Raw genomic sequence first — 24,419 nt, 5'->3', positions numbered from 1 at the left:
AGTTTTTTGGAATTCAAGGTTGTAGATTGGTCCATTGGCTACTTTGGCAGCATTGAAGCTGAAAATGTTGACCAAAAGTCCTTGTATATACTTGCAAATTGATAGAATGATTGATATCCCTTTGTTTGTATAGGAGTGATCGAGCTCAAGCTTGAGTCGCAGCCATTTTGGAATTACAGCAATGGAAACAATTGGTATTGGTTGTAAAGGCTAGGTATTCTATTTCATTGAATATTTTGGGTCTTTATGTACCTTAGATCAAGCCATATCATCGAAAATTAGGATTATAATCAAGAAATTGAGAGTAGAGTATCTACTGAGGAGAGCATAAACCAAGAAGGACCGTTAGAAACCATAGTGAAAAAAGTACCTGACACATATCTTGACTCAAGTTCAAAGATGTCTTCCTTTACAACTCACTTGGGGACTGGAACCTCTCAGGTTCAAACACATTTTGACCTTCTACAAGACCAACAACCATAGGCTCAAATTTATCTAGAACCCAATGAATATTTTTTGTTCCGAGGTTATGATCACACTATCAAATCTGAAGAGGAGGTTAGAGTGAATAAGCAAGAACACCTTCTACATGGAACACCTTCTACATGGCCAGAGATTGAAAAGTACTTGGGCCCATGGCCTGGTTTCCCTCCCCGATACCCAAAAATCGACGAGTATTTGGATTCGCTCCCTGAAAATGCAGCTTGTGCAGCGATTGACAAGTACTTTGGACCCTGCAAGCCTTTGTTTGTGTTTAAGAAGAATGAAGAGAATGCAAACAATCCACCCCCACCAAGCAGGCCGCCCAGGAGTAGGATGATGAATCGGGCGCGGAACAGGGCATGGAATGCATCACAGCAGGGAGCTAGTGTGGACAGACCTTGGACAGCACCACAGCAGCAGGGACCTACTCCAAATGCCGGTGGTGGGTCCTTCTCACAGGGAGCGACGTCCTCGTCATCAACGTCGTCATCATCATCATCACCATCATCACAGTGGGTCCCTTCTCAGCACGGGCTGGGGGGAATACCGTCACAGCCGGCTGCTCCTGCTCCTCAGCCTGGTGGAGTGCCACCCCATGCCTCAACCCAGACTGGTGGAATGCCACCGCCGCAAGGAGCTAACACTACTTCACCACCGCAGGGTGGGCATATGCAACCTCCACATAGTGGTACCAACAGCTAGTAGGCTCAAGCGTTCGATAGTGCTCAAATCGAATCCTTGAAGCTCTCTATTTGGTGGCGTGTGTCCTCAGACTACCACTCAATATGCCATCCTCCATGTCAGCTGAGATGATACTGGTATGGTTTTGTGTTGATAGTTGATAAGTATGCGTACACTTGAGTGGGCTCTTCACTTTGGGTTCTACAGCGGTAACCTGTTAAGGCTCTTCGCTTTTTGCTTGTTTTAGAGAGGCAGCTTCTGTGAATGGTTTTAAGGGAACCTTGGGAAGCTTTGAAGGTACTTGGTATTCAGCTGACAGTTGGTGTACATTTCTTGCTAAATAGTAGTTCTATATGTTGTTAAACGCTGATTGCAGCGTATGTCCTATCTTTGTTGCACTCTGACAATGTGGGCTCTTAACTTAATTTATCATGTGCTTTGAGGTGCCAATTTTCTGTCTGGTAAAGTGTTAATTAGCTGTGTCTGGGCAGAGTGTATACTTTCTAAGATAAAGAGATTGATGAAACTAAGACCAAGTTTATGAGGTTAGCTTGCTTTTGTGGGGTCGCGGATCTCTGTTTTGGCCATTATAGCTCTTGTTGCCTATGGCTACAGGGGCATGCTGACTTGACATCATCCCCACCTTCCGATTGTTACTGGCAGTCTTGCATCATAGCTTTTGAAATGTCTGTTTTTGCATCATAGATGCATTCAATATCGAATTCTCTGGTGCGCAGAAAAGGGCTAACACTTTCTTTCAAAATGGCGTATTGAGTTGTGTTCTTTATATCTTCTTTGCCCTGTTCGTGGATCTTCACTCCCTGTTTTGTGTTGCGTTCTTGCTGCTTTCTTCGCCACAGAGATGTCTCTGCCGCTGGGTGTGCGCGCATGGAGCACTTCCAAAAGCAGTCACAGGTTGTGCTGACGTGGAGTGGTAGGTATAACCTGCATTGTAGACAGATGTACTTGTCTGTGTAGTTGTGTTTGTTGGAGCGTTTGAACTTTGTAGTGAGAAAAGTTGGCACAGGCCATTCTTGTTGTGAAACCGCTTGTATTTTCTATTTATAGTAAATAATTTGCTCTTGCATGCATCTTATGCATCAGATTGTTATGCTTTGGCTGTGTCTAGCTTACATGATGTCGAGGAGCCTCTGTCTTTTGATGAAGCACATAATTCAGAAAATTGGATGGCTGCCATGCAATCAGAATATGATGCACTTATAGAAAATGACACATGGACTTTATGTGATTTGCCTCCTGGCAAAAAGGCCATTGGTACGAAGTGGGTTTACAAGTTGAAACGCAAGTCGGATGGTGAGATTGATCGCCATAAGGCTCGACTTGTTGCAAAGGGTTATGCACATTAGAAAGGCATTGATTATGAAGAGACTTTTTCTCCCACTTGTCGTATGACTACTGTACGTTTTCTATGTGCATTGCCAGCTCATTTTGGTTGGGATGTACATCAATCAGACATTGTTACTGCTTTCTTGAATGGTGATATATTTGAGGAAGTTTATGTAACGCAGCTTCGCGGTTTTGTCATAAAAGGACAAGGAGGACAAAGTGTGCAGATGTAAGAAGGCTTTGTATGGGTTGAAGCAATCTTCTCGTGCATGATATGAGAAAGCTCACACTCATTTGGTTAAACGAGGCTTTCGTAATAGTCAAATAGAAAGCACATTGTATGTAAAGCGTGAGGGTGATGTAATTCTCATTGTGGTTCTTTATGTTGATGATTTGCTGATCTTTCACTGGACCAAATGAGAGATATATTGCTGAATTTAAGGCTGATTTGAATGCTACTTTCAAGATGAAAGATTTGGGGCTGTTGCATCATTACTTGGGTATACAGTTTAAGCAGTGTGATGGTGGTATTGCTTTGTGTCAGAAAAGTTACATAGAGACATTGCTATGTAAGTTTGGACTTGAGGATTGCAAACCTATTGCCACTCCCATGGAAACAAGTTTGAAGTTGAGTCTACATGATGCTGGCAATCCTGCTGATGTCACTCTTTACCAAACTGCTGTTGTCTGCCTCATTTATGTATGCAACACGAAGCTGGATATTCACTTTGCAATCTCACAAGTCAGCAAATTTATGCATAGCCCAAGGTCTAAGCATTGGCAGGCTGTCAAGAGGATTTTCCGCTACCTTAGTGGCACTTTACATCTTGGCTTGTTTTATCCCAAGGGGGGATCATTGTTGCCAGACTTACATGATTTTTGGGACTCAGATTGGGCTGGTTGTTTTGACACGAGAGTGTCCACAAGTTGTTTTTGTTTCATGCTTGGCAGTTCATATATATCATGGTTGAGCAAGAAGCAACCTACTGTGGCCACTTCGAGTTGTGAGGCTGAGTACAGAGCAGTCTTCACAGCTACGGTTGAGTGTGTATGGCTCAGACGCCTTATGGCTGATTTGGGTGTTGGACAGGACACTGCCAACACTATCTACACTGACAGTCAGAGCGCATTGGCAGTTGCGCGAGAAACCTAGTTTTTCATGCTCGCACAACGCACACTGAGGTGCATTACCACTATGTCAGGGAGAGGCTCTCAGCAGGAGAGATCAGCTTGGCTTATGTGCCAACACAGGACAACCTTGCAGATCTTTTCACAAAGGTATTGTCTCGTGAGAAGCTTGAAGCTTTCCGCAAAGCTTTGGGCTTACTCCCCTTTGTGGATTGATCATGTCCTTAGGGCATGGCACTTCCCTTTACTCATGTGCTAGCTCTCATTCACCGCATCACTCCAAGGGGGATTTGTTACCATACACATGTGGTAGTGATGTGTGTGAACACACTAGAACCGTCGGGGCATTTTTCCCCTCTTTAGGAGGTTTTTTTCCCCGTGCATTGTATATACGCCCATCACTCTAGGGCTATCTATCTTTCCTAAGTAATAAAATCTCTATTGTGTGCCTTGAGCTTTCTAAGTCTTCTCCAAGCTGTGTGTGTTTCTTTGCAACCCTAATTCCAACAATTTGGACAGTGGTTTCTCTGCGGACAGATGCATTGACATATGTATGTTTGCTTTAACACACCATAGTGCTATTAAGCTCTTTTGAGAGCAGATATCCCCGCAGGGATCACTTCTATTGCATGCAGCAGTTCTTGGTGTCTATTTGAGCGTGATCACTCATGTATATTGAGTTGCGGACACTGTCCATTGTACTATGTGTGGAGAGATTTTTTGACTATGTTGGCAGTTTTCTTGACCGTTTTTGAGACTCGGACCGGAAGAGCCCTTTTTGAAACTGTGATTAGTCCTTTTGTGTCTGCATTAGCCTTTGGAGGTTTAATAGCCTGAGGTTTTCTTTGAGTTGGGGTATTCTCGAATGTTGAGATACCTTTGGTGATACAGGTAACTGGAGTTCCCCTTTACGATACCCTCGCCATAGAATATAAATCCAGGTGGTTTTTTGTGCTTTTGACGCCGAGTGGACGGTCACACAACATTGGTTTTGTGCAATTGATGCCCAATGGTTCTTTTGAGAAGTTTGTGCATTTTTGAGTTGAGTTTTGACTCCTCATACAAAGAAGATTATGCCGGATTTTTCCTACGAGTCTGTTTTATATGTTCTTGGCACTTCTAGTTGTTTTTACACAGTGATTTTACTACTTTTGGTTGAGTTTTCGTTCCTATTCTAGGGAAAACTTTGCCGAACTTATCCCATGCAATTTGCCATAAAGTTTTTGGCTACATTCCCTTAATCATGGTTACGGGTAGTGCTCCCAAAAAAGAAGAGTACTACATCAAAAAGTTTGATGGTTCAAACTTTGTCAATTGGCAACAGTGTATACAAGATGTTTTGATCAACAAAGGCTTGATAGCACCCTTGCGTGCAAGAAAAGAGAATGCATACACTAATGATGAGTGGGATGACTTGAATGAGCGTGTTATAAAGACCATTTGTCTACACCTTGGTAAATCCATTTACTTTACCATAATGGATAAGACCAATGCCAAATATCTGTGGGATGCTCTATGTCAGGCATGGGATGGCAACAACGCCTCGAACAAGGTTTTCTTGATGAAGAAATTGATGCGCATGAATATGAAACAAGGAAGTAATGTTAGTTCTCACTTGAGCGGTTCAACAATGTGTATTCACAGCTTACTTCAAAAGGTCTCAATTTCGATGATGAAATGAAGGCCATTTTCTTGCTATGTTCGCAACCATCGTCATGGGGTACCCTCAACACAAACATAAGCAATTATGCACCTAATGGCAAGCTAGTTTTCAGTGATGTTGCTAGTGCTTTGCTCACTGAGGAGATTCGACGTCAATCTCTTGATGATAGTGGACATGGTGACAGTATTGTAGTGTTCAAGTTATATCCTTGTGTTAGATTACGCTAACGTGAGCATTGTATCTATGGAAAATAGACTAGGTTGACATCAACACCTTTGGACAAGGAGTTAGGAAGTCCTCTAGATCTTGTTAGCGACTCACGTGCGGACCTATGTCAATCAAGTCTCTAGAGGGAGCATTATACTTCCTAACATACATAGATGACTCTACTAGAAAGGTGTGGGTTTATCTATTGGGGAAAAAGGGTGACGTCTTTAGCATCTTTCAGAAGTTCTTAGCATTGGTCAAGAACCAATTGGGTAGAAAGCCTAAAGCTTTGTGCAGTGACAATGGAGGTGAGTACATCTCTTCTGAGTTCAATGACTTTTGTAGTAAAAGAGGCATTAGAAGACAGTTTACCACGCCTTACACACCCGCTCAAAACGGTGTGGCTAAGAGAATGAATAGAACCATTCACGATGGGTCACTTTTATGTTGTCTATGGCCAACTTACCTCAAGAATTTTGGGGAGAAGCTGTTATGACGATTGCTTATTTGATCAATTGGTCACCTAGTACACCACTAAAGCACAAGGTTTCGCAGGAGATGTGGGATGAGCAAAGACCCCAATTATGACAACTTACGTGTATTAGGGTGTGAGGAATTCTCACATGTGCCAAAATTCCCTAGACAAAAGCTGGATCCCAAATCACACAAGTGCATTTTCATTGGATATCGTGTAGATGGAGAGATGGGATATTGTCTCTGGCACCCGAAATCTAAGAAGGTCATACGCAGCTCAGAGGTGATATTCAACGACTCTAAGATTCATAAAAATCCAGTGAAAAAACATTGAGTATCACAGAGTACGGTTTGAGGATGTTTCCTCACTGCCAGTTACACAGAATGTTGGGCGTGCTAGTGATGCACCTTGCACTAGTACAGACACACATGTTGCTCCAGAGAGAGAGGAATCCAGTTGTCAGGCACTTTGAAGATCTACTCATACATCTCGTGCACTTGAGCGTTTTAAGCCAGAATTAGACTACTTGCTACTTGCTGATTGCCATGAACCCACTTGCTACATGGAGGCCATTCAAATGGATGATAGTGTGAAGTAGGAGGCTACTATGCAATCTGAGTATAACTCAATTTTAGCCAATGAAACTTGGGACTTGATAGAGTTACCTGCGGGTAAACAGTCATTGCCATGCAAATGGATGTACAAGAAGAAGTATATCACAAATGATCTTGAGCCTAAGTAAGGTATTTAAATAATCCCTTACCTATATATTTTTAAGTATTATATGTACTCCTTATGTATGCATTTTTGTAAAAAACTAACCCTTATGTATGAAAATTTTCACTTTTTCAATTGAAAAACCCTTTATGTAAGTACATTTTTATGTAAATGTACCTAGTAATTATTGCTTTATTTTGTTCGCACGTGCTATCTTACATATTTCCTAGTGGAGTCCCCGAGATTGGTTTCTAAAGGGTTCAAGCAAATGAAAGGCGTGGATTTCGATGAAATCTTTTCTCTAGTGGTCAAGATGACTACATTACGTCTTGTGCTTGGTCTAGTAGCCATCGAGGACTTGGAATTGGTCCAAATGGATGTGAAGACAACGTTTCTTCATGGGGATCTAAAAGAGGATGTTTACAAAAAACAACCATAAGGTTTTGCGATAAAGCCTGAGAAGCTAACAAGGGAAAAACTAGTGTGTAGACTAAAGAAAACTTTGTATGGATTAAAGCAAGGCTCAAGGCAATGGTACATCAAGTTTGATAAGTACATTCATCCCCAGGGTTACGTACGAAGCCAAGAGGATCATTGCTTGTACACAAAGAGGTTGAACTATGGTTCCCTCATCATTTTGATTTTGTACGTGGATGACATGCTCATAGCTGGGAAGTCAAAAGATGCTCAAGGATGCTTTAAGCAAGCAATTTGCTACGAAAGATTTGGGTGATGCACATCACTTTCTTGGTATGCGTATCAAGAGAGATCGCAAACGTGGTATACTTGAACTTTCGCAGGAAGAGTATATTCACAAGGTCTTGCAACATTTTAATATGCAGGGGGGAAAGCATTATGTACCCCAAGCATGATTGTCCAAAATTGGATGCTAAAAAGGTAGAGATGACAAAGGTGTCGTATTCCTCGGCAGTTGGCAGTCTCACACGGCCAGACATCGCATATGCAGTGGGAGTGGTCGGCAGGTTTATGGCAATCCAGACAGAAAGCATTGGGAAGTAGTGAAGCACATCTTGAGACACATTAAGGGCTCAACTAGCAAGTGCTTACGCTTTGGGAACAATGATGCATCCATATTTGGATACATTGATTTGGATTATGCATGTTGTGTGGACACTAGGTGATCCACATCTGGTTATGTTTTCTTGTTTGTTGGAGCGGAAGTTTCTTGGAGATCATGTATCCAGAATTGCAGTTCGTCTTCCACCACCGAGGCTGATTATGTTGCAGTTTCTAGTTCCAGTAGGAAGCTGTGTGGTTATATCGTCTAGTGGGAGATTTTGGTATACACCAAACTCTTGTGCTGCATTGTGACAGTCATAGTGCGATTGCGTTAGCAAAGAACCCCGTGTTTCACTCCAAGTCGAAACACATAGAGGTCAGGTATCATGTGGTACGAGGTATTTTGGCTAGCAAACGCATTGAGTTAGTCAAAATTCACACGGATGAAAAACCAACGGATGCTCTCACTAAGTGCTTAGCCTCAGATCGGTTTGCACATTGCATATAGATGATGGGTGTAGGGTGAAGCTACAATCACGCTTCACATTTTGTACATTTGTACATAGTAGCCCCTACACTCTTTAGCCACTTGGGCCACGTTGGACTTGAAGTGGGATATTGTTGGGTTTCAAGCCCCGTGGCCGGGTTGTGGTCGGCAGGCGCATGTCCACTTACTCATTCATTAGTTATAATGAAGAATAAAGAGAGAGGGATTCTTCCTCTTATAGCTCCACCACATACTGTGTCTACCTCTCCATCCCCTTCCCCTTCTCTCCTTCCCTCTCTTGCACGTATCATCGGATCCATCACGCAGAGGAATCTCATCTCTTTGCATAGGTACTTTACTCGTTGTAAGGTGTGAGCTTTGTCCTAGAATATGAGTCAAGGAGAGAAGAGTGATTTATCCCACATGCAGTGGTGCAAGGCTGTAGAGATACTTAAAGCTCATTTCATGAATAAGAAAACCATTCCATTTTGCATTACATCTCCCTTGTTTATGGTGATCTTGTGATGGCTTAGCAAATACTCAAGATCATGTTTATGAGTCCAAGTTAATTGATCTTGGAACCTAATTCGCTTGAGTGATAATCTAGCCAACACATACTCACTTGTGCATAGCATTTTGAAAGGTTTTTTATTTTTCTGAGATTGGGGAGACCTAATGCGGTCAATGTGAAACTATTAGTGAGCTGGCAAGATAAGTAACCATGATCATGTTGTAGTAATACCATTGGTGATGATCCTCATGCCTACTACCTAGTGCAATGAGAAATATAGGTGAAAAGTCATCTAAGCATACCATGGGTGAAGCTTGATATCTGAATCTTCTTCTTATAGCTCAATACCCATCTCTTCTACTTTGAATATACTTTAAAATCACCCCAACTTCTCTATTCTCAAGGCCTCTGTGAAGATGGTTGCAACCTGCTCATCTAACCTCATGTATTTTAGGTCGATGTTTCTACTTAGGACCATGTCTTTGGTGAAGTGGTAGTGCACCTCAATGTGCTTCATCTTCATGCGGAACATTGGGCATTGTGCCAATTGTATGCTGCTAAGGTGTCACAATAATTGAAACCTAGCTTTTATGCTTGTACGCTTTAACAAGTAGCGTCTTCAACCATGCTACCTCACCTACTACCGCTCTTGGCCTCTGTGCTCGACAAAGCAATTGTGGGTTGATTTTTGATGCTTCATGTGATAGCAACACTTTCAAGTGAAAAGCATGAACCTGCTGGTAGATCACTGATTGTATAGACTACTAGACTACTAGTCCAATATGTATCATTGTAACCATAGAGTTGTATCTCCGTGATAACCTCATAAAAGAGTTCATATACAAGGTAGAATTCACATAGAGCAATGTTCGCCTCATTCCATCCAAGATTAGCCTTTTGGAAGCTTCATAAACTAACTCTCAAGACCAGTTGAGTAATTCAAATCTAGCAGTGAGATTGTCAAGTAAATTATGCCACCCACAATTTTTCTATATGCAGTGGCGTTCTAAAGCACATCATCCATATTAACTCGCACCTTCAAATTTTGATCCAAGGGCCAACCATACCATTCTTTGACGACATATCCAATGTATATTTCTTTTGTGATAGCAATATGTCCTCTTTTGTGTGCCTAATTTCAATGCCCATGAAATAGAGTAGCTCTTTCAAATCTTTCATGTCAAAATCTTGCTTTGAGAAACCCTTTACATGCTCAACTTCAACCTCATGATTGTCACAAAAGTCAACTTATCCATATAGATGTATATGATCACAAGACTTGCCTCATTCTCTCGCACATATAAAAAGTGATTCACACTGAGCCATACATAAACCAATAGTTATCAAATAGGTTGTAATTCTCTCATGCCATGCTTTACGTTCTTGCTTTAGCCTAAAAAGTGCTTTCCTCAGTTTACATACATACTAGAGATGTTTCACACCGTCATATCCTTGTGGCTACACCATGTACACCTTCTCTTGCGAGTCACTACAACAAGCATATATTTTTCATATTCACTTGATGCATCACAACCTTTTGTTGCAACCACTATAATAATGGTATAGGTAGTAGCCATCTTAGCTATGGGGTTGAAAATTGTCTAGCTCACCCATCTCACAACTAGAGGCTCGGTGCCTTCTTGGCCTCTCCCCGAACAAGTTTGTGTACAACATATTTTTTTGGTGAATTTGATGCAAAACCAACTCAGTGCGGAAAATAGAGATATGTCAAATAAAAATGATAGAAAAATGAAATTAGAAATTTGCTACCCTCATGCAACAACAACATATAGATCATCAAACACACACACACACACACACACACACACACACACACACACACACAGAGAGAGAGAGAGAGAGAGAGAGAGAGAGAGAGAGAGAGAGAGAGAGAGAGAGAGAGAGAGAGAGAGAGAGAACATATGATGTCTATAGGTGGAGCTCATGCAACAATACAAATCTTGCAGCTCCTTGTTGTTTTTCATATATTTAATAAGAGAATAAAAGGTTAGTATATTAAGGGTCAATGAGTGACCAAAAATAGTTACTCAAACACACTAGCCCTTTAACCCCAAGAATCTTCCACTTAAAGGCCAATGTACTTTGAAGCAAGTTATGGGCATATGTGCAAGGTATGTAGAGTCTGTATCAAGCTATGTAGAGTCTATATCAAGCTACCCAATGCCTATAAGCACTTGGCAATGTGAAAACTTCTTGGAGGGTAGACATTCAGGTAGTCAATCAAGAGGGCTATCAGCTATGTGAAATGAACCTTAGGAATGAAGAGATCCCTCGCATCAATGTGCTTTGTCTTTGCAAGAATCACTAGATTTTTGTGCTAGTTGCATAACACATTAACAATTGCAATGCAAATTTGAAACTTTTGTATTGATGCCCAAATCTCCCGCTAGATGAGTAAACCATACAACTTCTTTGTTGGCATTAGACACCACAACATACTCTAGTTCTATGGTAGACTAAGATGTACAAAGTTGCACTCAAGATCACCATGAAATTGCATCACGAATGAATGTAAGACATAACTTGTTGTCGACCTTTTGTTGTCCACATTCCTTGCATAATCTAGATTTGTGTACCCAACTACACATGGGTCTTTGACTCCAAAGTTTATTTACAAATACTTCTTACACTTCAAGTATCTCATTACACCCTTCATTGCCTCCCAATGCATCTTGCCAATACTTGCCAAAAAATTGCTCTACTCCCACTACAAATGCAATGTCTGGACAAGTCCCATACATCAAAGAACCAACTGCAGATGAGAAAGGGATCTTGGACATCTCAATCTTTTCCTCATCATATTTAGGGAAATCCTCTTGGCTAAGTTTCACATATGGGGACAATCGAGTAGATAATGGCTTTCCACCTCCATATTGAAATGCTTTAGTACACAAAAAATGTACTTGTTTTGTGATAAGTAAAGAATACTCGTTGATGTGTCTCGCATAATATGCAAGCCAAGAATATGGTTTACGTCACAAAAATCCTTCATATCTAAGCTCTCATGCACATTTGACTTCAATCTCAACAATGAATATACCATTCACATAGAGAACCAAAACCAAAAGACCACCATCTATAACTTTCTTTCTGTAGAGGCAATGATCAATTTTTCTCCAACCCTATTCCCTTGATACTTCATAAAACCATAAAACTTATGATACCATTCATGTGGTGCATACTTCAATCCATAAAGGCTTCTCTTAAGCTTACACACCAACTTCTCTATGGCTATTGCATTAAATGTCTTCATGAAGATTACCATGTAGGAACATTGTCTTAACATCCATTTCAACAAAATCTATATCCTCTTTGGCAACCAAATACTACTCGTGAGGTAGTCATTTTGAAAACTGGCATAATTGGGTATGAACTTCAACTTGTAGACCCATTTACATGGCAAATGTACGAAGTTCCAAGTTTTGATTCTTGTTCAAAAATTCCATCTTTGATTTCATAGCACTCTCTCAATTAAACTTATCATCCCGTAACGTATTTTCATCTTAGCTAGAGGCCTCCACACAATCTATCAACATAATGTAATCTAAGCTTCACACAAACCTCTCAGGCCGACTAGAAACCCTTATTGAACCTCTCTTTGTAGTAGAATTTTCATGAGGGAAAAGCTATCCCACTAGCATTGCACTATTGTATTTCCACTACTCTCTACAAGGTTAGAGCTACTAGGGGCATCACTATGCACACTTTGATCACCTTGTGGTACATGGGAAGCATGTTGTCTTCGTTCATGAAGAGGTGGTGTAATATTAAAACATAAATCTCTTCGCTTGAACCTCTCTAGGACGAGTTTTATGAATTTTCTTCTCATTGAATATCACATCATTGTTGTAGATAATTTTACAAAAAATTAAATTCCACAAACAATAACCCCATCTCACCACTTTCTCCATAGCCAATGGAAATGTACTTGGTTCTATCTTCTTTCTAATCTTTTTGGGTGCATGCAAAAATGCTTCATAAAAAAGGACTTGCAAATGAGCATAAGATGTCTTATGACCACTCCAAGATCCTTTTAGAATACCGCCATCAAGTGTCCTACTTGATGATCTATTCATCAAATAAAATACATTCTTCAAGCGTGCAACCCAAAAACCATATGACAACTTTGCATGAGATAACATGTTGTAGATTCTCTCTTGAATTGTGTGATTCATTCTCTCACCAAATCCATTTTGGGAAGGTGTATGAGGATCAGTGAGGTCTCTCATAATCTCACATGTATCATAGACACTTTGGAACTCATTAGAAACAAACTCTCCACCATTGTCAATTCTTACACACTTAACCTTCTTGTTTGACTAATTTTTGAAACATGAGATCCATCTCTACATGATACAAAAGGCTCAATTTTATGCTTTAACAAATACTCCACAAACTTTTGAGTTGCATCATCTATGAAAGTGATGAAATATGAAGCACCACATAATGATCTGGCAGACATAAGTACACACACATCCGAATGCACTGATCTAACTTCTCAAGAGATTTTGTGTTTTACAATCTAGAACAGACTGTTTTAGAAGTGCACTTTTCTTGCCTTGATCCACAAATTTCTGTCTTATCACATCAAAAAGCAATTTATCGATTACATTGTCAAATTTTAGGAGCTAGTAGAATTACTATAATAGCTACATATATGTCCCATGATGAATCCAAGGAGAATAAAAGAAATATGGATTACTTACTCATCCAACTTCAATCTTTGAGCCTATAATTTGATAGAATTGACATGATTTTCATTCAAATGAGAACAATAGAAGTGCCCTCTTTCAGCTTCAAATCGAAGAGTTTCTTCATAATATAGACATTACTTGTTGCAGTTTCCTTTTCATAAGTGTTGCAAAAGTTTGTCCATAAAGATGCACTAGTCTCCTCATTGATTACAATAAAGTAAATAGAATTTCCCAAGTGAAGTCTTATTGTAGACTTAGGCAATGCATCTAACTCAAGACATTCTTCAGCAAACATGGTAGTAGGCTTTTACTAAACTCCACTTAGTGGCTTTAGATGCTTCTTTTGGACAAGAACATATTTAGTTTTTTCCTTTGTTAAGAGAAGTTTCTACCATCAAACACAAATATTATAAAGATCTTTTTTTGATAAAAAATCTTCCATGATCAAGTATGATACTATGGGAGCTCATAGGAAAATTTTGAGAGTGTGTTGGGCAATTTATCAAGCCAAAAAATTACAAAAGAAAACTCAAAAACCAATGTCAAAACTGTGGCAAGAAATGTTGATTAAAATCTTGTAGATTTTTGGAGCAAAAGAGAAAATTTCTCAACCAAAAATTGTAAACAAAGACACACAAAATTGAATCAAAACTAGGGCAAATAGTATGACCAAATTTTGGTAGTGCTTCTACATAAATCTCAAATCATATAGACCATGAACCAATGTTTAGACCATGTACAAAAAATCGAGCATAAATTGAACCAACTTTATCAAGCCAAGTCGGCTATCGAGCACTTGGTCCCATCTATACATGTCTTATGGTGGAGAAGCTTCGATAGGAGATCAATGACTTGTACGAGGACTTGTATCACTGAAAGGCTCCCAACATTGGGAGCCTCCCACTCAAAGAAAACTTACATAGGGCCCTCCAAAAGGTTATGCAAACTCAAGACTCAAGATGGTTTGCATAATTGCCAAATCTAGCACCATATGAGTATACTTGGTATTATCCCCAAAAATGAATACATGACACGTGAAAATAAAACAAAATCCTACTAAACGTTGTAGACACATGTGTAAAAAATTAATAGATTGTTAGCCACACTGCTAACAAAGGAGCCTTTATACTAGCCTAAATTGTAATTTCCTATTTTTTGAATAATCTAGACGAACCTAGCAACATTATTTTGTAATTGATTGATTTTTGGATGAAACATGTAAAAGATTATGTTAATCTAAGTGGGAAAAAAGGCTGCCAGATTGTATTAGAACTCCCTAGGTTGTATGAGAACTAGTAGGATACCCATAATTTTGACCTGAAAACCTTTGGCTAAGGTATAAAAGCCATTTTTTGTAAGTTGTTTGGGGATAATAAGTGTACGACGTCTTCTACAGAGAACTCTTTACTCTACTACTAACCAATGTTGTGAAGTGTTTGTTTGAAGTGCCATTTGCTTCAGGGCACTTACAAGTGAAAGCTCTTCACAACATTGTAATTCTCTTGTAGTAAAATTGTCCTTTTGTTGCAACTCACCTCCTTCTAAACCTGCTCATAACTTAAGATTTACATAATGAAATTCCATACGGGGACAAAAACAGTTAGGTGAAATCCTTCTATAGATAATAAATGCAATTTTGGCAAGTCATTGAAAGTGGGATTTGAAGGCATATGTATGTGTCTTTAGGCATGGTCTATCCGACCTATAAGTTTGGTCTTATTTGGACTTTGTCTGCTTAGTAAATTGACAATATTTTCTTGCAAGTGAAGTAGTTAGCGTTTGTTGCTTGACATGTGTTTGAGTATAACTTTGAGTAGATAGGGATTGAGTGTTCTCTCCAACAACATGACAACCTCTTCTAGCCTCTATGCACTAGTCGAGTCGACTCCATCCCACTATATGACATTTATGTATGTGGTTCTCACTGTCTCTCTATAATAAGATAGAGAGGCTTGGCAATTAGCGAGCTCACATTTTTGGTGCTGTTGTCAGGGACGAAGTGAATTAAACTAGGGAAAACCTTAGTGCTCAATAGCATTATCTGACACCTCCTTTAGTTTCACCTAGAGTACCAAAACCAACTTTTAGAAATTTCACAATTGAGATGTGTCTACTTCAGCTCTGTAGAGGTGTCTCTGGAGTAGTCGTACTTGCCAAGGACCTTTAGGATTAGATTATGATTGTTTTTTAGTGGTTGATAGCTTAGACTATGTCGGAGTTTGAGAATTAACACTCTCTTCAAAAAGAAAAACAAGCAAAAAAACGGTGTTGGTGTCTAGACACTTTCTACTATCATTTGTTGAGCTAGCTAGGAGTAGGGTAAGTAGATATCGAGGAGGATTTCCAAGCTATTTCACCCTTTGAATCGTCATTAGTGAAGTGTTTTGCAAAATTCTAGAGACTTTAGGTACGAGACTCATGAGATGAGCTCGAAACACCAAAAGAGATTTTAGGTACAAGACTCATGAGGTGAGCTCAAAACACCAAAAACAACATTTTTGGTCATTAGTGATCTTGGAAAAGCTGTGATAACTTGTTGGTATGTAAAAGTCAGCTTTCAAGAAAAAATTAAAAGTTTGGCTAAAAGAGAGATTATTATCTTCCTTGAGTTAGATGCATGCAAATTTGATTTATTTGAGCCAAAAGCACAAGACCTAAGGACCACCAAAATCCAAAAAAGGTGCAAATTTTGGCCTATAGATAATAGGTGTTTTTTCTAAATGCCTAAAATTGAACTTTTTTATCCAGTACATCTTGCTTAGGTGAAGTGTAAATACTTTTGTGAAGGCTCTAAAGGTTTTAATTCAATTTGAGTACAATTATGTCTCTCCAATCTATTAAAAAAAAAAACCTTTAGGTCTCTCAATCTCGGAAAAATAAAAAGTCTTTCAAAATATATTAAGTGCGTAAGTTAAGGGTGAGTTTAGGAAATGAAAAGATAGATGAAGGTAGAAAGTCAAAAGACATATGAAGGTGGAAAGTCAAAATACATATGAAGGTGAAATGTCAAAAGACCTTTTGTGTCCATATAAAGAGGTGGTCTACTTCACACTGTATGGTGAGTTTAGGAAATGGAAAGATAGATGAAGGTAGAAAGTCAAAAGACATATGAAGGTGGAAAGTCAAAATACATATGAAGGTGAAATGTCAAAAGACCTTTCGTGTCCATATAAAGAGGTGGTCTACTTCACACTGTATATTTGTGTTTCTCTTCTGCTTTATTTTCATTTTAACGTTTTCTTCTCTTGAAAGTGTCCTTGCACTCTCTCTCTCTCTCTCTCTCTCTCTCTCTCTCTCTCTCTCTCACACACACACACACACACACACATGCACGTGCGTGCGCGTGCAAAGTTGTACCCATCCTTCTCACGTCCAGCTGATACTGTTGCAAATCTACGTGCTTCTTCATTGCACATTGATGCGTGCTATAAACTAGGGCATTGTTTTTGTTGTTATTGAGGGAATATTTAAGTTAGGAATATCTTTTAACTTTTTTGAAGCCATTAGGAATACATTAAGAATGGAGCCAAAACAACTTCCACCTTTGACAAATAGGTAACTGAAGGTAAGAACACTCAAAACAGAATAGAAATTGATGAGACCTCTTGACAGGTTTGAGAATACTTCATTTTACGTTTGTGAGTTGAAAAAAGTTACAAATGTGGGCAGCTAGATAATAAGTCGATTATTATCTTGGTGTTCAAAATTTTAAAAAATTCAGAATTTAATAACACCCCATGCTAGAACATAGTGTATTATAACCCTAGTTCACATGTATAATGATGCTGGTTCACGCTTGAAGTCATTTGGAGACGTAAGTTGTCTGTTAGTTCTACATTTAACTGAAGTACAACTACATACAGAAAATTTGGCCTAGAAACTTGGAAACTAAAACAAACTCCATAAAACTTGATGAGTGACTTGTTTATAGTGTGAACATCCAATACAAGGTAGAAAAATTGGAAAAAATCCTTTGTTTTGACCTGAGAGATAATAAGTGGACTTATTATCTCCTCTCCTGAAAATTCAAACTTTTTGAAAAATTTTCAAAAGATATTGGATCTAGGGTATTAATAGAGTACTTGAGTGAATATTTAAGTGATTTGGAAAAGTTTTGAATTGGATAATCAGTTGAATTACATCTAAACTGGCAAACTCAAAAACGGCTGGAAGATTGAGCTAGACTTGTTTAAAAAATATAAAACCTCATTTTGAGCTTATTGAACACATAGTTGACAAGTGAAAACCATCAAAAGTTGAAAATATTGCAGATATGGGTATTGAGATAATAAGCACAATTATTAGCTTCGTCTTCACAATAGAAAAATTTTCATCAATTGAGCATACCACATGTTAGACCATTGTGTATTGAGCTTATGTTTCAAATGTAGTGTCATTTGGAGCTATTGAGTATTGGTACCAATTTTTTTTTAAATCCAACAACAGTTACAAAAAGAGAGTTAAACAGTTGAAAAATGTATTAAACCTCATGAAACTTGCCCAGTCACCTATTCATAGTGTGTATAACTAGTGTATGATAAGAAATTTGAAAAAAATATTTATTTTAGGTCGAGAGATAATAAGTGGGCTTATTATCTTTTGCTCCAAAACAGAAGATCTATGATAGTAATAGAGTGCATGTACAAAATTTCAAGTGATTTGGAATAGTTTTGATTGAGATTGACAGTTGTTTTATATCAAAGTGTGTAAATTAGTAAAATTGGTGAAATTATACTTGTCCAAATTTGTCAAAAATAGATTTAGAGCTCTTTAATCATATGCTTAATCAGTGTGCATGATCAATAGTGTAAAAAGTATATTTTCAGCCACAGCAGATAATAAGCGCACTTATTATTTCTTGACATTCAAAGAGCTCATTTTTGATAGTTTTTTAGTTCACAGGTTAGTAGACCTATCATACAGATAGCTTGAAAAATTTGAAGCCATCTGGACATTGTTTGCTACTTGAAATTGAGTTTTTTGGAATTCAAGGTTGTAGATTGGTCCATTGGCTACTTTGGCAGCATTGAAGCTGAAAATGTTGACCAAAAGTCCTTGTATATACTTGCAAATTGATAGAATGATTGATATCCCTTTGTTTGTATAGGAGTGATCGAGCTCAAGCTTGAGTCGCAGCCATTTTGGAATTACAGCAATGGAAACAATTGGTATTGGTTGTAAAGGCTAGGCATTCTATTTCATTGAATATTTTGGGTCTTTATGTACCTTAGATCAAGCCATATCATCGAAAATTAGGATTATAATCAAGAAATTGAGAGTAGAGTATCTACTGAGGAGAGCATAAACCAAGAAGGACCGTTAGAAACCATAGTGAAAAAAGTACCTGACACATATCTTGACTCAAGTTCAAAGATGTCTTCCTTTACAACTCACTTGGGGACTGGAACCTCTCAGGTTCAAACACATTTTGACCTTCTACAAGACCAACAACCATAGGCTCAAATTTATCTAGAACCCAATGAATATTTTTTGTTCCGAGGTTATGATCACACTATCAAATCTGAAGAGGAGGTTAGAGTGAATAAGCAAGAACACCTTCTACATGGACGAAAATGGGGTGCAATATTTGAAAATCTTGACACCGTAGACAAATGGGGTTTGGAAGTCGACACATTGATTCCAAACATGACCACTAAAGAGGGACCAACAATGTTAGAGTTTTACAAGGGTAAGACCAAGTTGATGTTAAACCTCCAAAATGTATACCAACTGATAACCCAAGACTCACAGTTTACTGTTGGGAGGACAATATTGTAATGGGTTTGATATGGACATCACACACAAAAACAGGGTAACTTACACCCTTGAAAATCATGTACATCTTTAAGATTAGGGAGAAGGGTCCAACAAACCTTTCTGTACACCTCTTTAGGGATTGTTATAACAATAACTTTGTTATGATGACTCCAAAGGAGGTGGAACAGACCAAATGTCAGGGCTAATCAAATCGAGAGATGATCATGGTATGGGATCTGAAAGGAACAAAAATTTGGACCTCATGAAAGATCTTTTGGTAGCATGGCCAATCAATGGGACAATGTAGCCCATGGAAGCCACCTTAAGATGAGAACTAGGTGAGAGGTGTGGAAACCACTACAAATTGTGGAAGAATGAGTGACACCAAGTCCAGAAGGGGACCACATTAGTCACATCTACTAAGAAACTAGTTTGAGGGATTAGATAGAGGACCACTAGCTAGAAGAATGGGTGTTAAGAATAACCATAGAGTTAGACCAGTAAATTTCCAAAAATGGGTCAAAAAATATAGTGGATTTGGGGATCTATATGACCATTTAGCAAGCTTCAAGCAAGTTATAAGAGTAGAGAGAAAAACTCACTTCCATATTGACTTTGAGGGATTCGGAATGACCTTGGAAGGTAAGACTGTGACATGGTTTCAGACCATACCTTCTAGATCTATTAGAGATTTGCTGGGAATCTGTTAGAGCAGATTGAGACAATACAATGACAAATTTATGAAGTTGGAAATTCCAACTGACAAGAGACTCATCTCATTGTTTTTAGAAGGCTTTCCCAACAAAGAATTGGATGCTATTTTGTATAGCAAGAAACTATCACCCTAGAAGCATGCATTCTAGATGCTATAGACTTGGGGAACAATTGTCAGACCTTCAGCAAAGAGAGCGCTGTTAAGGACCCACAAAGTTAGAGAACAGCATCTACTCTCCTAACACGGTAGGACCTACCGTGACATCTCTTATGAATGCCATTAAGGACATTCTCAAGCATATGAATGACATGATGATAAACATGCAGAGGATGCTTATGAGAGGCCACAACAAAGATCACCATAAGGGTAGTCCATGTGACTAGCAAGGCCATCTGAGTGGTGTACCATTGAAGGAAAATGGACTAATCATGAGACAAATGAGTAATATCACAAACCAGTCCAATATGTGCCAATCTGACCACATGGAAAACTTATGTATAGGTATCCACCCAGCATGGGACAAATGCAAAAACCACCATGGAAATGGAGAGACCATAGCCAATGCTAGGACACCCATCACTCTGCCAGGAAACAATGCTATGCCAGTTAAGTATATGATTCTTGATGGACAAGTGAAAGAGAAAGCTACAATGTCGGTTATGCCCTATAACAAGGCTAGTTCAATGACTATGGTAGACGAGGAAGAATGTTATATTCAATCTCAACCTCCCATAGTAGAACCAATCTATCAAGCATGTCCACAGACAACACTGGTTTACTTTATTGCAAACCAAGGAGCTAGGCACCCATGGTAAAACCAATGCCAAAGCCAAGAGCGGGAAATTTGCATAGTTGTGGTTCAGATGATCATTGGAAAAATGATTGTCCAAAGCCTGACAATAATGCTAGGCCAACTGAGACCTATTGCACGCAATGCAGCAAAAAAAGTAGACACTACGCAAAAAATTGTCCTCGGAATCCTACAAATAAAGGAAAAACGGCTATCAACATAGTGCAAGTCATGTTGGGTAGCTCCTTAGACAATGAATACCACATGTTAAGCCGTTCAAAGGCTCTACTGAGCAATAATCTTTCAGTCCCATTGAGGCTAAAGTCAAGGGCCATCTGATATGTTCCTTTTCAGCCATTACTATTGTAATCTCAAAGTTGGCCTATATGTCTAATGCATTTGTTATTAATCTTTCTTGCTACTTCCCTCCAAAAAGGGGTCGGAAGGATGCTTCCTGCCTTAATGAGCCAAGGGGACCAGTGAGTTATAGAATTATGAAAATGCATTCCAAGGATTCAGTTGCTCTGTTGCATTTGCAAGCGAGCTTGCTTGTCGTACCTTTAAATTTTAGGATGGACCATCGAGGAGCAAACAACTTGTCATGCACCTCAAGCCCTTTTCAGTGGCCACCTCGCGAGCACCATTTGGAGTTGTCCATCATAGCTTTAACCATAATAGCTGAAGCTTGATCTTGCTTTCCTAGTGCCACCACAAACTTGGCACATTGTGCCTCTGCATGGGTGCTAGGGTTAAGAATCCCAAGACCGCCTTGCTCTATAGGTCTCGAGACTATCTCTGGCATTTAGCCCATTGCCAAGGTGTCGAGTCTTTAGTTTTGTTCTTCCATAGAAATTTCTTCACTGGTTTCAAAAACTCTTTCCAGTTGCTTTTGTCTAGCTTAAGCAATGGACCATTAAAGGCTATATAAGGGATCATAAATGAGTTGATTACCTTCACTCTACTTGAAAAGGGGAGAAGGACATACTACCATCTCCAGTTCTTGTTCCTAATCTTCTCCATAACCCATGAGAATCTTGGCTTGTGAGTTTTCCCACCCGCAGAGGGGCTCCCAGGTGGAAAAAATCCTACCCTTCAGATACTATCTCCACAATCCATACTAACGGATCGAACGAATCATTCTCAAAGAGAGAGATCAATCTTGATTTTTGATACTACATTTTCACCCTGACACCAAGGAATACGTTTGCACAATTTGTAGAGCCTTCTTGATAACATGAGGGCACACTTTCAGAAAAAAGAAGGGAGTCATCTACAAAAGCTTTGCCAAAATTTGGTCGTTGTTGGGCAGAGTCAAGCCTTGAATCTCCCCTTTAGCAGCACTGTCTTCGAGTAATGTCACCAGAGGCTGGGATCCAATAGAAAAAATTAAAGAGGCAAGTGGTTAGCCTTGTTTAATTGATCTCTTGACCTCAAATGCACCCACAATTCTATCATTGAAGAGGAGCTCAGATTGGCTACCAGCACCAAGGGTGCTGATTAATGGTCACATCCGTGGCCCAAAGCCTAATTACTTCATGACATCTTCAATGAATGACCATGTGATCTCATAGGCTTTATCCAGATCCATCTGCAACAAGATACACTCTTTCTTAGTGATAGCATCATATTCAATGCCGAACAATGTACACTTTCTATATGTGATCAAGTGAAATGTGTAGCTTTTAGATTAAAATTTTTCAAATAACACCATGCATCCCCAATCAGAGCATAAATTATGTATACATTTTTGGCTTGTTGTCATTTTCATTAGATGGAATCTTTAAAGATTCACTTTCAATCTAGCTTTGCTACCACTTTGCTACAAATCCCTTTTTTAGATCCGACCTTGCGTTGGGATCTAGATGCATTGACAATGTAGATCTATTCACGGGAATATGCATAGTAAGAGCTATGATATTGAGGGTAGCCTATGGAAAGCTCAACTAAGAACTTATAAAAACTTTGACCTTATGACCTTGCCCTTAGTAACAAAATTTTGGCTTGATCTAGTCCAACACACCCATGTCCCTACCGCTTATGTGATATAAGAAAAATGCTTCATATCGCCTTTGCAGCTTCGCACAACACATGGCAACCCTTGTCGGCTTTCTATCCTCGTACTTGCTGCCTCTTTTGCTTTCCCTTTGATCATCATAAAAGGGAGAATCTTTCAATATTTTCCATTATAAACGCAAAACCTAAGTCAATGCCACTCTCTCATTAAGTGGAAGTGCCAAGATTTGTTCACTCCATCCACTCCCAGTAGTGCACGAAGTAAATTTCCCAGGCATTGGTCAGAATCGAGTCCTGGTGCTCATGTTCTCCCCTATGCCCTGCCCCCTTGTTTGGATGCATGGATCCTCAAAGACAATGCTCTTGACACCAACCTTGCTCCCCCTCAACATTATATGCCACGGGGTCTTAATGACCCTAGGGCCGTGGGATCAATAGTGGGGATTGAAGCATGCAAATCTTGAGACACATGAACGGTCCCAAAAAAAAAGTCAAAAGTGGGTTGACAATCCGGGATTTGAACCCCCCACCTTGGAGATGGAATTTCAATGAGCTAACCACGCAAGCTCACACATGGTTTGCTGAAACCATTGTGAGTTCACGTGATTATGAAGTTAGTTCATGTTTACTCCCCAGGGGATTCACTATGGATTTCTACATGGTATCACATGATTGTACAAGAGGGGGGTTTTTAGAGGTCAGACATAAGCGTATACAATAGGGGTAGCCGCCCATTATTTCATGCTCGTACCGTATGCATAAGGGAGGGGGGGACCTACCCGGGGGGTGGAGGGGGGGGATATTAAGTGCTTATGCCATAAGACACATGCCCTAACAAGCCAATTAAAGAATCTTTTACATGAGGGTGTTGTTCTTGGTATTTCAAAGAGTTTTACTCCACTAGAAAACTAAGATAGCTATACCAATGACAAAATATGGTACATCCCTGTCCTCTCGCTTAGCTAACATCTTTAAGACTTGTTCAACAAGCTTCTAGATTTGTTGGGGTCGATGCTACCATAAACTTGACTAATCTTCTTCTATGTAGCCACTAGGCATCAATATCTTGGACATTCAGACCCTCATTAGCTTCTTCAACATCATCATCATCAATACCACCATCTGCATAGCCTTTGTCTCCACATCTTCACCCTCATTTTATTTATTGTTGTCTTTTTGCACATCATCCAAGTCACTCTTCTCTTCTTCTTCTTCATATGCAAACTCAATAGCAACACCAATGGCATGATCAAGAGCTTCTCTTGCACGCACGATACCAGCTTTACAACCATCATTGTAATCAGCCCCTATTTGATACACACATCGTTCATGCTTTCTGTGACAAAGGCTCAAAAAGCTCAGCACACCTTTTCCAGGTGTTGCCCAAGCTCCTGTAGGCTGTGTCCATTGCCTTGGTGTGATATGGGCTTACATTACAAAATGATAGAGCTTTATCTTAGGTCCGTGCCACACACGAGCGATCGGACATGTCAGAAATTGCAATATTGGGCAACATGTGTGCCAATCACAAATCAAAAAATTAAGAATGTGTCTTAAAATAGGATGTGCGAGATTACAACTTCACTTAGGAACACTGCTTTGTATACTTGAATTGATATAAAGAAGGAATGTCTAGAATGGAGAAGCTTCATGTATGTATCTTGGGATCATAATTTGTACTACTGTGGAGCTGATGAGTGAAGGCATTGT

General features: G+C 39.3%; 1 protein-coding gene across 1 annotated transcript; it reads left to right on the top strand.

The window, feature by feature from the left end:
• Positions 1 to 399: 399 nt before the first annotated feature.
• Positions 400 to 1,614, top strand: LOC147446424 (uncharacterized). The gene is made up of 2 exons (XM_086524705.1): positions 400 to 441; positions 484 to 1,614. The coding sequence occupies exons 1-2, from the start codon at positions 400 to 402 to the stop codon at positions 1,183 to 1,185; spliced, it is 744 nt and encodes a 247-aa protein (XP_086380831.1). The 3' UTR covers positions 1,186 to 1,614.
• The last annotated feature ends 22,805 nt before the right edge of the window (positions 1,615 to 24,419 follow it).

This window comes from Adiantum capillus-veneris, chromosome 12 (genome assembly GCF_014529385.1).
Source record: "Adiantum capillus-veneris isolate H3 chromosome 12, ASM1452938v2, whole genome shotgun sequence".
NCBI lineage: Eukaryota > Viridiplantae > Streptophyta > Polypodiopsida > Polypodiales > Pteridaceae > Adiantum > Adiantum capillus-veneris.
This window is presented reverse-complemented; position numbering and strand designations above follow the sequence as displayed.

Excerpts from the sequence above, each read along its gene's own strand:
- LOC147446424 (XM_086524705.1), top strand. The coding sequence starts at position 400 with ATGTCTTCCTTTACAACTCACTTGGGGACTGGAACCTCTCAG. Across the intron at positions 442-483 it reads TGGGGACTGGAACCTCTCAG|GCTCAAATTTATCTAGAACC; the intron begins GTTCAAACACAT and ends CAACAACCATAG.